At 41.8% G+C, this 17,337-nt stretch overlaps 1 protein-coding gene across 1 annotated transcript in view; it reads right to left on the reverse strand.

Moving 5' to 3' along the window:
* Positions 1–17,337, reverse strand: part of nell2a (neural EGFL like 2a) — a 193,086-nt gene that overhangs the window by 121,331 nt on the left and 54,418 nt on the right. Inside the window, exon 10 of the mRNA XM_083763854.1 lies at positions 10,770–10,861. Within this exon, the coding sequence (XP_083619980.1) occupies positions 10,770–10,861 (92 nt within the window). The remainder of the gene's footprint in view (positions 1–10,769; positions 10,862–17,337) is intronic.

Here is a 17,337-nt window from a genome sequence, read left to right on the forward strand (position 1 = left end):
CATGTCCCACACATAAGAGCCTTATTTATGTTAAAAATTAATTAATTCATAAAAATAAAGCACCTGCAAAGTTAAATGTAATACAGTTGTGTATTATGCCATTAATTTCATTATAATTATTTTCATATGCCATCTGAATTAGTTAAAAGCAGGCACTGTACCCAAAAAGGCCTGTATTTAGCCTGTCCCCAGCAAATTTCAAACTGCCAAAAATGTGTCTAATACTGTCACAATCACATAAATATACATACTTATATACAAATATACAAACTTATAATTCGCCCCGGGAACAGGAACTAATAGTAGCTTGATTGGTTCCTGAACGCACGCACGCACGCGCACGCGCACGCACACACACACACACACACACACACACACACACACACACACACACACACACACACACACACACACACACACACACACACACACACACACACACACACACACACACACACACACACACACACACACACACACACACACACACACACACACGTACTTCATGATCAGAATCGCAATGGACAACATGTCCTATTATTTTTTGTTGACAGCCTATCTCAACTCTTATGTCTGTAAATGCTAAATTGCCCAAGAAAGGGCTAAAAATAGCCCACCTGAATATCTGTAGTCTTAGAAATAAGATTCAGGATGTCAAGGAAATGTTGATATAAAACAATATCAGTATTTTGGCCATCTCTGAAACCCACTTAGACGACTCATTTGAGGATGGTGCACTATCAATACAAGGGTATAATATCTATAGAAAGGACAGAAATTGCTATGGCGGAGGAGTTGCTTTCTACATACAAAGTCACATTCCTGTGAAATATAGGGAAGATTTGATGATGAGCACAGTAGAGACGGTATGGCTTCAAGTTCACCTACCCCACTTAAAACCTATGTTGATGGGATGTTGTTATAGACCACCAAGCTCGGATATTGATTACCTTGATATGTTATGTGAAATGATTGAGAAGGTATGTGATGAAAACAGGGAGATATACTTTCTGGGAGAAACTAACTGTTCACTGAGAAACAAATTAGTGATGAAAACTATCTATGTGACAGAACTCAAAGTGTATTCTTGAATGGCAGTATATCAGATGCTAGATGTGTTAGGAGTGGAATCCCCCAAGGAAGTTCATTAGGTCCTTTATTATTTTCCATTTTTACAAATGATTTTCCACTAGCCCTTGAAAAAGCACAGGTCTCAATGTATTCAGATGACACGACAATATATACACAAGGTACTACAATAGGTGAGATAACCGAGATTTTGAACAAAGAACTGGAAACAGTAATCAAATGGGTGACCAGCAACAAATTAGTGCTTAAAGGTATATTCAGTGATTTCACTTAATTCAAATATCACTTATTTTTTTGTTTTGTTGTGATAGTCCTCCCTACTATAGTGTGTGCTGGCCATATAAGGAGTTCCTCCCTGTCCCCAGTTAACCCCTGGGGGTCAAAAAACCTTAGGTTTCGTTTTTGACTCTCTATCCTGATTGGACGAAAGGCTGGGTCCCACAGCCAAAAACGAAACCTACGGTTTTTTGAGTGAAATCACTGAATATACCTTTAACATTCAAAAAACTAAAAGCATTGTATTTGCCACAAACCATGTATTAAGTTCCAAACCGCAGTTGAATCTGACGTTGAATAATGTAAAGGTCGAGCAGGTGGAGGAAACAAAGCTTTTGGGTGTTAAGCTAGTGAACAACCTATCATGGTCGAGACACATTGATTCAGTGTTGGTAAAGATGGGGAGGAATATATCGTTTGTAAAAAGGTGTTCAGAGTACCTGACACCTCAACTGACCAAACAGGTTATTGAAACTCTAGTCCTCTCACATCTGGACTATTGCTCAATGATCTGGTCAGGAGCAAACAAGGGAGATCTGGGAAAGCTGCAGCGGGTTCAGAACAGAGCAGCTCGACTTGCCCTGAGATGTAAAATGAGATGTAATGTTATAAAAATGCATGTCAAGCTCTCCTGGACGACAGTCCAAGAGAGGCTGACAATATCACTCCTTGTTTTCCTGAGACATATTAATGAAACGAAACATCCTACCTGCTTATACAATCAACTTACACACAGCTCTAAATTACATCAATATGAGACTAGACATGCCACAAGAGGGTGCTATCAAGTCCCTAAAGCCAGAACAGGGTCTATGCAGCACACAGTACTGTATAGAACCATGGCTGAGTGGAACAAACTGCCAGCTATAATCACAAAAGAAAAAACTAAATCAAGTTTCAAGAGACAATTGAAGAGGCATCTTGAAACCCAAAACCTGTAGGGCGCTCGAACGCGCACGGACATGCACACACACACACACACACACACACACACACACACACACACACACACACACACACACACACACACACACACACACACACACACACACACACACACACACACACACACACACACACACACACACACACACACACACAGCAGTCATGATTAGGATAATATTTTCATTTTTATTTTATTTTATTTATATATCCTGTATATGTCCTGTAATGTATGTCCTGTAATGTCATTCATGTCGAATGTCATGTTTTTATGTTCTGTGTGGACCCCAGGAAGATTAGCTGCTGCTATGCACCAGCTAATGGGGATCATAATAAAACTCTACAAACTCTATACTAAATGAAAGTAGATTGTCAACAACATAGCAAACAATATACACAGTTAATTCTAATTTATATTTTCCATTCAATATCTCATATCAAATGTGTGTCCCACGTCTCCGTCAACTCTGTCAGGTTTTTTAAAAGTCTTAAATTAATCAGAAAATATTGTCGACAGATTTAGCCTGAAGGCTCCTTTTCCAAGTCCTGTTTGTTGCAACAGTGGAGCACCTGGTCTGACAAGCATTCAATTGTTTGATATTTTAAACAAACAATGTTGATATCAATGTGGTCACAGCTTTTACATGTCAACCCTGTCAGGATCATTATTATGATATCTTTTAAGAATTCCAAAATGATGTTTAGTATTTTAGTTTAGGGTTAGGTTTAGCTAACAACTGAAGAAAAAACAAAATGGCTACATTGTACTACAGAGGGAAAACAAATGCCATTTTGTCAGCTCCGTCAGACGTCAACTCCGTCAGGTTTTGTGTCTGACGGAGTTGACATGTATCTGACGGAGTTGACAAAAGTGTTCCTAAAACAATAAAATTATAGTTTTTGAATAATGGGACGTATTCTAATTTGGCACACAGTTAGAGCATGCCTTAAAGGCGCAGTGAAATGAAAAAGACGTTTTTCACACTTTTAGACCATATCCGTGGTCATCATATGGGCATACCTAACAATGGATGCCAATTTTTTTTGAAAATTCTCATTTCTGTGTGTTTTTATATCAAAGGTCCATAAAAACGATTGCATTATTTATTTATTAAAACGAAAACGTGCTGCGTGATGACGTGTAGAGATACACATCGATAAAAGCCAATAACAATGAAGCTCACCCGTTTAATTCCCCATATTTGCGCATCTGTCCATCACAGCTGCTACTGATTACAGAATACTCCGTTTTTATTTCCATTCAAGATAACATCCAGACAGTGTATTACTCGGTTTCAACTTAATCATCACGCTAAAATATGTATCTGAAACATTATAGGGTAGAAATAAGCCACGTAACAGTAAACTGGTACAGCTGGCCGACCATCTGATTTATAAACAAACACATACCACGCTGTTGCGCATAGCATAGCTAACGTCCCTAGCTACCGTCCCATCGCCTAAAGGGATGCGACGCTCTGATTGGTTCAGAAACTTCAGACCGGTGTTTCATGTTGAAACCATTTCCGTTTCACTACACCTTTAAGGAACATTTTTGGCTATAGGGCCATCACAGATTTGTCTCGTGGTGACCATGGCAGCCATTTTCCAAAATGCCGCCACCTGATTTTTACAATTTTACAATAACTCAAGTTCTACACCACCTAGGATCTTGATTATGGTGACTAAGACTACATTTTCAAGGATGAGGGATACAGTGGTACAATTTAGATTTTCCCTGTGACCATGGCAGCCATTTTTCAAAATGGCCGCCACCTGCTGTTGTTTTACAATAACTCAAGTTCTACACCACCTAGGATCTTGATTCTGGTGACTAATCATACATTTTCAAGGATGTGGAATACATTGGTACTATTTAGATTTGTCCTGTGACCATGGCAGCCATTGTTTTTCAAAATGGCCGCCACCTGCTGTTATTTTACAATAACTCAAGTTTTAGACCACCTAGGATCTTGATTCTGGCGACTAATAATACATTTTAAAAGATGAGGAATACAGTGGTACTATTTAGATTTGTCCTGTGACCATGGCAGCCATTGTTTTTCAAAATGACCACCAACCTGCTGTTATTTTACCAATAACTCAAGTTTTAGACCACCAAGACTGACAGGACATTAAAAGGAGGTGGGCTTTGGCCTTTGACTTGTCCCTTTCAGGTACAGACGCACATTTTGACTTCACTGGCCACTGCAGTTGTATCTTGGTGGCCTCCTGCCAGTGTTTCTCCATCCTTCTCATGAGCTCTGTGTTCTGGGGCTCTGTTATAGTCAACTTACATTGTCTTGGCTGGAGATTGCTTTCCTGCAGGGTTCAGCCCAGTCTTGTGCAGATGGCTGTTGGCCCACCTGGAGGCCCCAACCTCACTTGTTCAGTTGGTGTGATTAGGTGGGGTGGTCTTCCACAATCAGGATGAAGGGTTTGACCCATTCAAACGGCAGTCTGGCCAAGTGTCTGTAATTAGTTGTGAGGCTAGATACAGGATACGATTGCTCACCCAGCCCCAGGTGACTTGAGGTGAAGGCTCCTTTGATTTGGTAACATTGCTTTGGTTGACATGCTGGGGACACAGAACGACACTTCAGTGTCTGCACATCCTGCCTGATAGTCCTGAAGGCAGATCTTCTGTCTTCAGTCTTTCGCTCACTGTTCACTGCTCACTGTTCACCTCAAGCAGGTCTTCAAGGTGTTTGCCTTTGCACAGGCTATATGGCTAGGACTCGTGCTTCAAACCACTCATAGAACTCCAACATGGTGTTGGTTGCTCCTGGGCCGCAGAGCATTGTGTGGCGGAATTCAGCTCTCATCTCTGGTGGCAGCTTGTTGAGGAGTCGTGCAACATATGAGCCGCATCTAAGTTCTGTATCTCCCTCTGGGCCTAGGGTAGACACTTGCTATTTTCCGTAACACTAATTGGTGGGGCTGTCCAAACTTGTTGTTTAGGTGTCAATCAGGTCTCTGTTGGTGAAGTCGGGTCTAGGTGGTCTAGAAGATGAGTTATTTAGTCAGGGGATATTAATACAATCTGGTAATAAATTCCTTATCAAGAATTTTCTTCACCAATGTGTTTGGAAGGGTGTCTACTAACATATCCCACATTGCTTTATATTCAACCACCCTAGGGGAACTTTTGACAGCTGCTGAAAGTTGGGGTACCATCAACAACCTATATAAGGCAAAATGTTCATTATGCTTTAAGTAGCATGTGACATGTCAAACTAGGGAGTTTTCATGATTCTGATTGCATTCCAAGCATTAGCTATGCACGAAGAACACTCCTTGGGCTGAAAACGGCCATAGCCGTCATCACAAAATGAGGTCAGCACATTTGGGCACATTTGGGCAAGTGGATATATGGCCGAATTTAGCCCAAGGGGTTTGACCCCTAGTTTGGCCACAGACTCCCAAGTTTGGCCATAGCCACTTGGTATGGTACCCAACTTTCAGCAGCTGTCAAAAATGCCCCTAGGGTGGTTCAATAGAAACCAATGTGGGATATGTTAGTAGACACCTTTACAAACACATTGGTGAAGAGAATTCTTGGTAAGAAATGTATTCACAGATTTGACATTATTCTGATAATATTCCTTGACTAAATAGGTATTATAATAAGCAGGTAATAGCAGGTCCACCATTTTTTTTAAATGGCTGCCATTGTCACAGGATAAATCTAAATAGTACAACTGTATTCCTCCTCCTTGAAAATGTATGATTAGTCACCAGAATCAAGATCCTAGGTGGTGTAGAACTTGAGTTATTGTAAAATAACAGCAGGTGGCGGCCATTTTGAAAATGGCTGCCATGGTCACAGGGCCAATATAAATAGTACCACTGTATTCCTCATCCTTGAAAATGTGGGATTAGTCACCAAAATCAAGATCCTAGGTGGTCTAGAACCTAAATCAGTTCAACTTGTCAACTCCGTCAGATGTTCGTCAACTCCGTCAGACGTTGGTCCCGTGATGTTTTTGTTAATTTCCAAAGAAATAGACGATTCGATGTCAAATCTTTTGTGCTTGTGTATTGAAACACCAACTGAAATGATACGTAATGATGATCTTCTTTTTTTTTTACATGGTTTTCATGTTACAATATTGAAAATAAAGGTTGAAATGACGGATTTGTAAAAATTGGATATTTCATAATAGTGTGATATTGGAACAAAACAATATTAAAATAATTGTATTACTTAACTTGATTACTGAAAGCCATTATAAGATAACTGAGGACTTTATATTATTGTTGAAATTATCAAATTAAAATAAAAGGGATTTTAGTGTGTCTGATGGAGTTGACATGAATCAGTTATGAAGTGCATAAATGTCCCATTTTAGAAATAAATGTGAAAAACCTGTTCCTTCTCAAGATTGGTCGTTGAGACCTGTGTCTACAAATACATCCATTTGATTTGAATGTATCTTAAAAAAAAAAAAATCTGATTTGAAAAAAGTTTTGTCCCTTATCTCAAGAATGGGTGAGTTACTTTACAGATGTAGATTATTAATACAAAACATGCATGAAACACACACTTATTTGTAGCCAATCTTGAGCGTGTGTGCTTGTGGATTGGCTATTTTCAAAAATGTTACATCAGCTTCCATGCGATCTACCTATTCCAAAATGTGTGTGTGCGCGTGCGTGTGTGTGGTGACTATAGAGACAGGGGTGTGGTGACTAGCCAACTCAGATACACCTCTTCAGCAATCTAGTTGCCTTCATAAACTCTGCCCTGTTACGTTCTTTCTTCATTTTGATATTCCTGTCCTGTAGCTGTCTTGCTTGCTCAGCCAGCCTAAACCTTGGCCTCACATTTTTAGCCAAATCCTTTGTTTGACTATATGCCTGCTTTTGCCTTTTCATCTTGTTCACTCAGCTGGCAATCAAACTCACTTTAGAATGTATTCTTGCTCCTGTGTTTGTATCTGGGCTTGGGTTCACTGTCTTATTAGCTTAACCCAAATTGCTGTACTTTGAAGAAAAACATTTTAAATGTGACATTCTGCATAAGTTCATACTTTTACTTTACTTGAAGTATATATATATTTTGATTCCAGTATGCTTGCACTTTGCACTTGGTCTTTTTCGTATGAGTTATATTCTTCATACTGTGGGATTGGTACTTGAGTACTTCTTCTACCACACAATCCTCCTGAGCTCCTTCCTCCCTGTCTGTGCACTGCTGTCCTTCATTTGATCCGTCTCCGTCTTGTCTGAATGTAATTATGAAGGTAATTATCCATCTATTGTGTTACTGTACCTCCTCTCTCTGTGTCTGTCCATCTTCCCCGCTTGTTCATTACAAGCCAATTACCTTGACATAGTTACTGGTCTGTTGTGCTATTATTGTACCACCACACAGAGAAACCGTTGCTGTCGGGTGGAAACCTTGTATATGTAAAAATAAAATAAAATAAATCCTTTGTTATTGTTATTTAAAAAAAAACATTTAAAATAGCCGATCAAGATCGGATCTACAAGCTTGTGGGTCGGTTATTTTCACTACCTTTGTGCGACACTCTTGTATGATGAAATACAGCATTAATTTACAAAAAAGAACAACGAACAGTGACGAAAATAAACCCTGCCTCTATTCCCCTCTCCTGTCGTTTCCTTTTAAGGATGCAGACGGCGGTTCCATAATTCATCTTAATTAATGCAAACGATTTGAAATCCTTCCCGGATCAATCTTGTGGAATTGTCTGTGAGGTGTGGGTATGTTTATAGAGAGAGTTTAAAACTTGATTAGGGAGTTCCTTCTTTCCCAGCATGTCTTTGGCATTTTGCATTAATTAACGTTTCTGCTACAGCGCTCGGATTAATGCTAGTTCAGACTCATTAACATCAGATCAGACCCAGTTGACTATGGGCACAGCTCTGCCAACATGTGGTGCAGGTGGATTATACAGCCAAACGAACCACTTAAACCCATACAGCACTTTATGTTCTCAAACTGTTTTATGCCAAGGAGCATGGCCCCCATCTGAAATCTGAAATGACAGAATCACTAAATACTACTGTGTGATACAGACAACAGGGTGTGCACTGAATTCTCCAATCTAACTTCTGCACTGTACTTTGCATGAGTCTTTAAATGGGCCAATTTCTCCTAATTGAGTCAGCATTTGGAAAGTCAGAGCAACTCACCTGTTAATCAAGAGATACCTCAGGCTTAGCCAATAATGTCCAGAATGACCAGTTCTACATCACAAGTCCTCTGCATCAATTAATCACTTGATGCATTTGTCAGGTGGCAGGGCGGGCAATGCGCATTTCCGTTAATCAATGTACAACTTGCAGTTTGTGCAGCCAGCAGCGCTCGCTCGGCTCCATCATAACACCACAATGGTATATCGGACAGCTGTCTGACTGGCCTTGCTTGGCACCACACCTGGACCATCTGTGTCTGCAGGTAGATGACAGGCAGGTACCCAGGCAGATCAAAGGACCCGGGGATGGGGCTGTGCTGTCAATCACCACGTTATCGCTGCAGACTCCTAGGCGAGCCTGCTCTGACAGCTGTTCATCATGCCTCTGATCTGTGCTCTGCCTGCTGGCTGCAGCCGTGGCGGCGTGGGGGGGGGTATGGTGGTGGTGGTGGTGGGGGTTCGACCAAGACTGCTTGATAAGTTGTTTGATAACTTCCGAGGGACTTATTTTTAGAACATTACTTTGAGATTGATAGTTCGTTTACAGTGTTACACATGATGGGAAATTAATGCGTTTTAAATTCCGGTCTCTCAACAGTGGTAATTTGGTTTGCAGCGATGTGTAACATATGCCAGTGGTTCTCGCACGGCTGTGCCGGGAGACGGGTTCCAGGTGTGTCTTGGGATTTTGTGACAACCACACATAATTAATGCAACAACTATCTAACAACTAACTAGAGTACTTTGTGTGCACTCCAAGATGGAAAATATATATTTTAGCAACTTTCATCCATGGTGTCCTTATTTTGGCCTTGTAGAATGTAATTCTACAAGCTTGCTGTAAACAAGAAAAAGCATTGCAAAGCAGAATGCCTGCAAACACTCCAGTTTACACAAAGGTCTCAAGGTGCACGGCTCAACAATGTCAATGACGAAGCAATGACAGGGCAGTGGCTCAGGGGTTTGCTGCTGCACACTGATTCTGCTGCGCTGCTGCCTGCTTAAACTTTTTCTGCTCACCCTCCTCCACCCCAGCTACCACCTGTCGTTTTGGATCTGCTGTTTAGGTACGGGGGATTCGGAGTCCCTATGGTTGGGACTGATGTGCCTGACTGAAACACTACTTAGCCTCCCTGGTCACATTGTATCATGTCATAATGCTTTGTTACGGGAGATGGTTTGCAAACTCATTGTATAACTATTTAATTGTATAATAATATAATTTATTGTATAATACAATTAGGGTGGCAATCCTTTAATATCAGAATGAAGTATCATGTTACGTTTGTTTATAAAGTGCTGCTACTTGCCAAATCATTGCACCAGATACAGGACTGTGTTAGAAACCACAACCAGTTGTATAAAGTACATTTACTCAAGTACAGTACTTGCCCTTTACTTTACTTGACATTTTCATGTTTTGATACTTGAGAAAAATAAAGGGAAGCTCTGTGTTTCTCAGATCTGCGCACAATCAAAGTATTTATTTTGCAAGCTTTCGGTCTACTGACCTTCTTCGGGCATGTTTTGATACTTAAAACGTTTACTCCACTACGTACTTTTTGTTTTACTCCACTACAATTATTTGACAGCAGATTTTGATTATTAATACAAAAAACACATTAACCACTGGAGCCCTATTCTACACTGTAGATTGTCTATGTTTAGAACTGCTTGAATACAAGCCTTTTACTAAATTATTTTTAAGATTTGAGTGGTACATTTAATGTTGCAAGACGTTGCAAGACGTATGGTTGTGTAATTCATGTTCTGGGAAATTGTATCGCTATAAATGTTCCGGTTTTGTATGCAGCACTCCGTTGCAAAAGAGACCTTGGTCTCAATGGACTCCACTGAAATAAAAGTTCCACTCGACTCAATCATGTAGGAGTGTAGTGTTTGCGCACATGGATATTGTGAATAGTCTTCATTTCTATTTCTAAAGCTATTCAGAATGCAATGTGCATTAAATTCATGGGGGCAACCATGCCTCTCTTCGAGTGCCCTCGAGGCCTTGTGACAGAAAGATAAACTAAAAGAAAGAGACAAACAAGACAGACAGACCTAACTTAAAATGCCTTAAAGTTGATGTGCACCAACCTGCTCATTGGAAGTGGTTAGTATAGTTCAGTGTTTTGCTCCAAAGACATTTCCGACATGCAGCCAGGACTCATCAGGAGCCGTGGGAATTCGAACCGGGAACCTTCCAGTTCCTCGTACCTCCTGAGCCGCCGGCGCTCATGTGTTGATGTAAGATTTTGTAACTGAATTGGTTCCCAGATTGTTGAAGGGACTTACCTTGCATTCAAACAGCAGACACCTCCCAGAGGAGTCCCGCACCGCTTTCTGATCCCCTTCCACCAGCTCCTCTCCACCAAACTGGCACACAGCTGGGAACACACACACACACACACACACACACACACACACACACACACACACACACACACACACACACACACACACACACACACACACACACACACACACACACACACACACACACACACACACACACACACACACACACACACACACACACACACACACACACACACACACACACACACACACACACACACACACACACACACACACAGGTTTTACTATGTGTATGAGGACATCAACATTTAGGACGGCGGTGTTAGGAATGGTATTTTTTAAATATTTTACAGTAGGCCTCTGACTTCAAGATGAACAATAGTCAATCTACAAGGTCACGCGCAATGTGCTATAAAATCAGGCATATCTCTTACTCCAACCCCTAAATAATATGTTATTATTATGTTAACCCTAGCCTGAAGCTTTTCCTAATTGTAAAACTAACTTCAATCTTCTTTTAACCATAAAACAACCATTTCTCTTGTAAGGACCCAGGACAATGAGATATCGCATAGCTGCATTCTGTTTATGAGTGCCTAACCCTCTCCCTAAAGTTCTCCACGTTAGAGTCAAATGTTGAATTTATTATGTCAAACCTGTCCTGGCATCTATGCAGAACGAGGAACACGGCATAAACAAAGTACTGGCTGATGTTCTATTACGCTGTTGTGTTCTCAAAGTAATCCAATAAACCGCTGCGGTGCACAGAGATAGAAACCTGCCGTAGTCACTACACGCTAAATAGATCATATCATGACAGGGAGGGCACGGTAATAACTTGGGCAAATAGTGTCTGTCTGAATGATGCGTAGCTTGTGTCAGACAGATCGGGATAATCGAGATGATTGACACCGTGGGTCAGGCCCCATCACAAAGAGGCCCATCATGGAAGTGAACTTTACTTCGGGAAGGAGAGTATATGCTTCTACTTGACAGATGATCAAAACAAGACTCCTCCGCATGAAGACCTGCGCAGACAGATAAGGGTTTTAATGCGCTTTGCGTCCCCTGCAGCAGGACAACTCGCAGCGCGAATATTCCTAATTAGCCAATTTGTAATTAGCAGCGTATTGCCATTGTGCCTATAGTCTCCAAGCTCCCAGAGGTGACATTTCAGAACAATTAGAGACCTGGAGCGCCTCACCTCCATTGTCAGCTAATGCTTTGAGAGCTTGTAGAGGGACTACGTTGGTTCAATACTGCCTGCCCCGCTGGACCCATGGTCATTTGCATATGGACCAAATAGATTAGGGGCTCCATCTTGCGGCAGGGGCCCTTTTTCCTTAATTTGAGGATTTAGTATTGTGTAAGAGGCGTTCCCAGAACTTGCGGCAAGTAAATTGACCCTATGGGAGCCAACCCAGGGCAAAGCCAGGAGGGGAAAGAAGCGTACCACCTATGTAGACGTTCTGCGGCGCGACAGCTTGGCTGACAACACTGCAGAGCTCAAGAACCTGATGTTGGATAGGAATTTGTGGAGGGCAGCGATCCAGGAATCCCGAGTTGGTGTTGGCTAGACCTCACTCTGGCAGTAACTACTAGAGGCGTTCCCATGTAAAAAATGCTATCTTGTGCCACCACCTAAATCCTTAAAACACCTCCGCTGAATACATTATGCATAGGTGTGGTTTGGGCGTTACGCAACTTAAACCAATCAGTGTGCCAGGTGCCATTGCCTTTAAGAGAGCCATTATCCATAATCCATTATGCCCTAGATCTTTCCTTATGGAAGAGCAACACGTGTTGCCTTGGAATACATTTATATTAGAGGGTTGTTTTGTGTGTCCAGTATCTGACTATCTTCCATCCACTCTGCAACCAACACAGCCAAGTTGTGCATAAAATAGCAAATATAGGGAAAGCGCATCAACACGCCTACACACACGCCTCCACTCACAAATATAGGAGTTGGCAAAATGAATAGTGGGTTGTGTGGCCGCAAGATACCATTAACATTAAGTGTTTATTACTTAGCACAAGATATAGCCCAGGATGTACTGACGATACAATAGCCACACAAAAAAGCGGAGAGTCCTAAAAGTCCTAAAGTCCTAGGTTTCCAAAAAGGCAAAAGGAGACCACTGTAAAATTATTAAATATTTTAACACCTTCAAATATACTGTACATCCCTTCTGGGCACAGGTCTCCACCAGGAGGATATAGGAGTGTGTGTGATGTTTGGCAAAATGTTTAGGAGTAATATAAATGTTTTTGTGGGGTTGGATTTTCGTCATTTTGTTGAGGAAATGCAGAGCCAGATCACACACATGACTAATAATAATAATAATAATAATAATAAACTTTATTTGTATAGCACTTTTCATACATAAAATGCAGCTCAAAGTGCTTCACAGGGCAGGACACAAAAATAAAATACAATAAAACACAAGTAGTTAAAATGATAAAACAATAGCAGAGAACAAAACCGAATATAAGAACATAAAATAAATAAAAACACATAAAAATAAAAATAAAACTCAACTAAAAGCAAGGGTGAAGAGGTGAGTCTTGAGTTGAGATTTAAAAATGTCTACAGAGGGTGCGTGTCTGAGCTCGAATGGAAGTTTATTCCAGGCTGTTGGGCCATAGAAGCAAAAAGCTGCCTCACCGTACTTTTTTGTGCACATTCTTTTAGGCACTTCAAGTAGGCCAGCGTTGGAGGACCTGAGGGGGCGGCTAGGGACATATCTAGGTAGGCAGTCACGGAGGTACGGAGGTGCGAGACCATTGAGAGCTTTATAGACAAGTAACAGAATTTTAAAGTCAATCCTGAAAACAACCGGAAGCCAGTGCAGTGATGCCAAAACTGGAGTAATATGTTCTCTCATCTTAGTTCTAGTTAAAACTCTAGCTGCTGCATTTTGGACAAGTTGTAATCTGTCAGTCGTTTTCTTAGGGAGTCCTGAAAAGAGTGCATTGCAGTAGTCAAGCCGAGAAAAAACAAAGGCGTGGATTAGCGTTTTTGCATCGTCCAAGGACAAATAGGATCTGATCCGTGCAATATTTCTAAGGTGAAAAAAAAAAGCAATCTTGGTAACATGATTAATGTGTGAATTAAAATTCAATTCAGAATCAATCAGAATCAGACTACAGAGATGTACCTATTTGCGTGAGATTTGGATGAAATCTGTGCGACTAACATAAACAATGTGTTTTGCAGAAATCAGCCTCATGGTGGCGCTATAACCGGCAGATGTGGAGGGATGCAGGGACAATGTTTTTCCAGGGAGTACGCATACATAAGTTGTATACAGATCGATGCAGGTAAAATCGATTATAGGTAAAAACAGGAATTGCCCTGTTATAGCGCCACCGTGAGGCTGATTTGGAACAAAATGAGTGGCGTGGCGTCCGCGGCCTAGTGGAAATGTGCGTGTATAATCTCACGGAAATTGCACACTGTGTTTGTGATTTGTGGCATTTTGTTCGAAATCATGTGAGCTTTGGTAGCCAATCAGGATGGAAGATGGGAAATGGTGCAGATCTGTGTTGATCACATGACTATGGAGATAGTGTATACCGAATTGTGTGATGTATGGATAAAATGTGTACGAGTAATCTACAGAAATGTGTTTTGCCTAAATCGGCCTCATGGTGCCGCTATAACAGGCCGAGGTTTGTCGTTGGCATCCAGGGAGTGTGTGTGCAAAGTTTGTCATGGATCGGGCCAACGGTGCCGGAGATTTGCTGGTAACGGACGGACGGACGGACGGACGGACGGACGGACGGAAGGAATGACGGACGGACGGACACACTCACGGACGGAGTGCAAAACATACTCTCTCCCCATGCCTTCGGCCTGGTGGAGACAACAAGCTGCTAGGGCTTTTTGTGTTACCTTTTTACCAACTATTTGCAAACTGTTAACAAAGAATTGAATCAATCTTTCCTCATATTTTATATTGAGGCCATGGCTGTCCACAGTACACACCCCTCTTTCTCGCCTGGAGGAGAGCAACTGTTGCAAGTGTTTTGTAGTCTACAGCTCAGTGTTCAGCACAATAGTTCCTGCCATGTTTGACACCAATCTCAGGATCTGGGCCCTCACCCAACCATGTGCAGCTGGATTCTGGACATCCTGTCGGGCCGTCGCCAGGGCAGGTGGTTGTGAATGGGCAGCAACATGCCACAACCACTGACCTTCAACAACACATGGCCGCCTCAGGGCTGTGTGCCGAGCCCTCTCCTCTACTCCCTGTACACACGTGCCACTGCATGGTTAGCCACAAATCATCATCAAGTATGATGTGTGATGGGCCTGATTGTCAATGACGAATGAGACAGCAGGTTTCAGCAGGTCCCCAGCTAAAAGGATTGATAGTTAGGAACCAAACGGACCATTACAGTCAGGCACAGGGGGTGTTGGACCCATATGCAGGGACTCACATAAACCCAGAGGTTGATGCAGTTGACTTAGACTTTACTTAGACACAAGTGACTTACTTTAAAACTAACACATATTATTTCACTTTTAATGTCCATTCAAATCATTTCACGTAATATTCACATATTGTCATCTTAAATATGGGGCCAGGGCCCCCTATGTGTTGCAGATGGACAGAGAGAGGCTTCCAGACTCATCTCAAATCTTGCGAGAGTTTGTTGCTGGGATAAAGAAAGGTCAATAACAAAGTAGATTTTCTAATGATTTGTCTCGCGAAAATAAGCCATTTTAGTATGAATATCTTGTAAATATTGTGTTCCTTGTGATGATTGGGTCCAGTATTTAGTTCAGTGACAATTTTAAGGAGTTAAGGAATGGTTCATAAGCTGTGTTCACGTTCATTCTCCCATTGGAAATGAATAGACTCAAAACATTCTTCCTGTCTCCTAATAATGTTACCACCCACCTCACGCAGATACGGGAAGCAATGCAAAGTTGGCCCCTCTTGCTATTGGCCTCTTGGGTACTATGCAAGCCCCCAGAAAGGCTTGCCAACGTTGAAGCTGCGAGACGTAGTGGTGAAAGCTGTAACTGCAGGCGGGATCCTGCATTTATCACGAGGTAACCCTGTGCAGCTGGGGTTTAACATTGAGCGCTCGGTTGCACTTCCGCATTTACCGCATTTATTCTCCGCAGTTACCTACAGTTCTTTCATTTTTCTAATATCCCAATGTATTTCTGTTACTGTATTTCAGATACCATTCACTCATCAACCACCATGTCTTTCTGTGCAACCATCAACCTTATATAAAGTCTATAAATGCCATCAAGTGTCCAAGCTCCCTGACCAGAGCATAAACAAGCCTGCGGCCTCCATTCAGGCTAATTTTTACAAAAAGGTTTGATGTCAAAGTGGCCTAGAGAGAGGTCCCATTAACGTGACGATGGAATCGTATTTAGTGACATTCCTTGGTTCTCCAGAGGAATTTCACATTGCGGCCATGCCGCGCACCACAGCCCTAAAGGCCCAACACCACAATGTCTGTAATTCTGTATACATACAGCCTCAGACGGATGAGGGAGTTCAGCACAAGCATCCGCGCCACACAGCAGCACCGTTAAAGATCATCCTGACAAGTTGCATCGCCAGCTGCTACCGTATGGGAACTACACCTCCCTCCCATCCACCTCGGAGCACTACCGAGGGTGCATACGGACAAAGGTGAGCCTCCCTCCCTCCCTCCCGGACATATTGTGTACGCCAGGCAGTGTGGAGGCCAAGGCAAAACGGATTATTAAGTACAATAACCACCCCATAGCCCCAGTCCATTGTCAATCTCTTCAACGCTGCTACTGTCAGGACAGGCAATGCTGCAGTATCAAATATTTACACAAACAGACAGGGCTGCCGAACAGGCACTGAACCTAGCTGCACATGACATGTCTGCACATAATCACCCATGTATATTTACCTGTTGCACTTTACACCGTAATCTGCACTATTTGCACCTACACATCAGCTTTGACAACATACAGTAATATACTCCGCACCATTATTGTGCCTGCTTATGTCTTTATAACTTTGTAAAGTGTCCTTGGGTTTCTTGAAAGGCGCTATATAAATTTAAGTTATTGTTATTATTATAATGATTAACTGCAGTCGTGGGAGGCTTGTACTGTAACGGTTTGACTTGTTACTGTTTTGGGGTGCCAGTTAGGCAAATGCCTAACACAATTTGGTCCACTTTGGAACAAACTGCTTATTTTTTAAAGTCAACCTTACAATGGATTAAAAGGATAAATATAACAATAAACCACATGAACCTGTAAACCATATAGCCAGGGATAGGTTACCCAAAAAGCAAACCTTCACTCAATACAACAGTAAATCAGTAAATTCACACAGACACAGAAGAACTCAGTTTGATATTGCGTGTATTAGACTTAGAGACTCCAGCCCACACCCAAAATCCAGTCCACAGTTTCCAGATACCACAGTAGCGTCCACAGAGAACAGTCAATAACATTCACGTATTCACAACACCCCAAGGTTATTCATTCACTGAATGAAAGGTTATTACCCCAAAAGAAAAGAAAATA

This window comes from Protomyctophum parallelum (assembly GCF_964188405.1).
Source record: "Protomyctophum parallelum genome assembly, chromosome: 4".
NCBI lineage: Eukaryota > Metazoa > Chordata > Actinopteri > Myctophiformes > Myctophidae > Protomyctophum > Protomyctophum parallelum.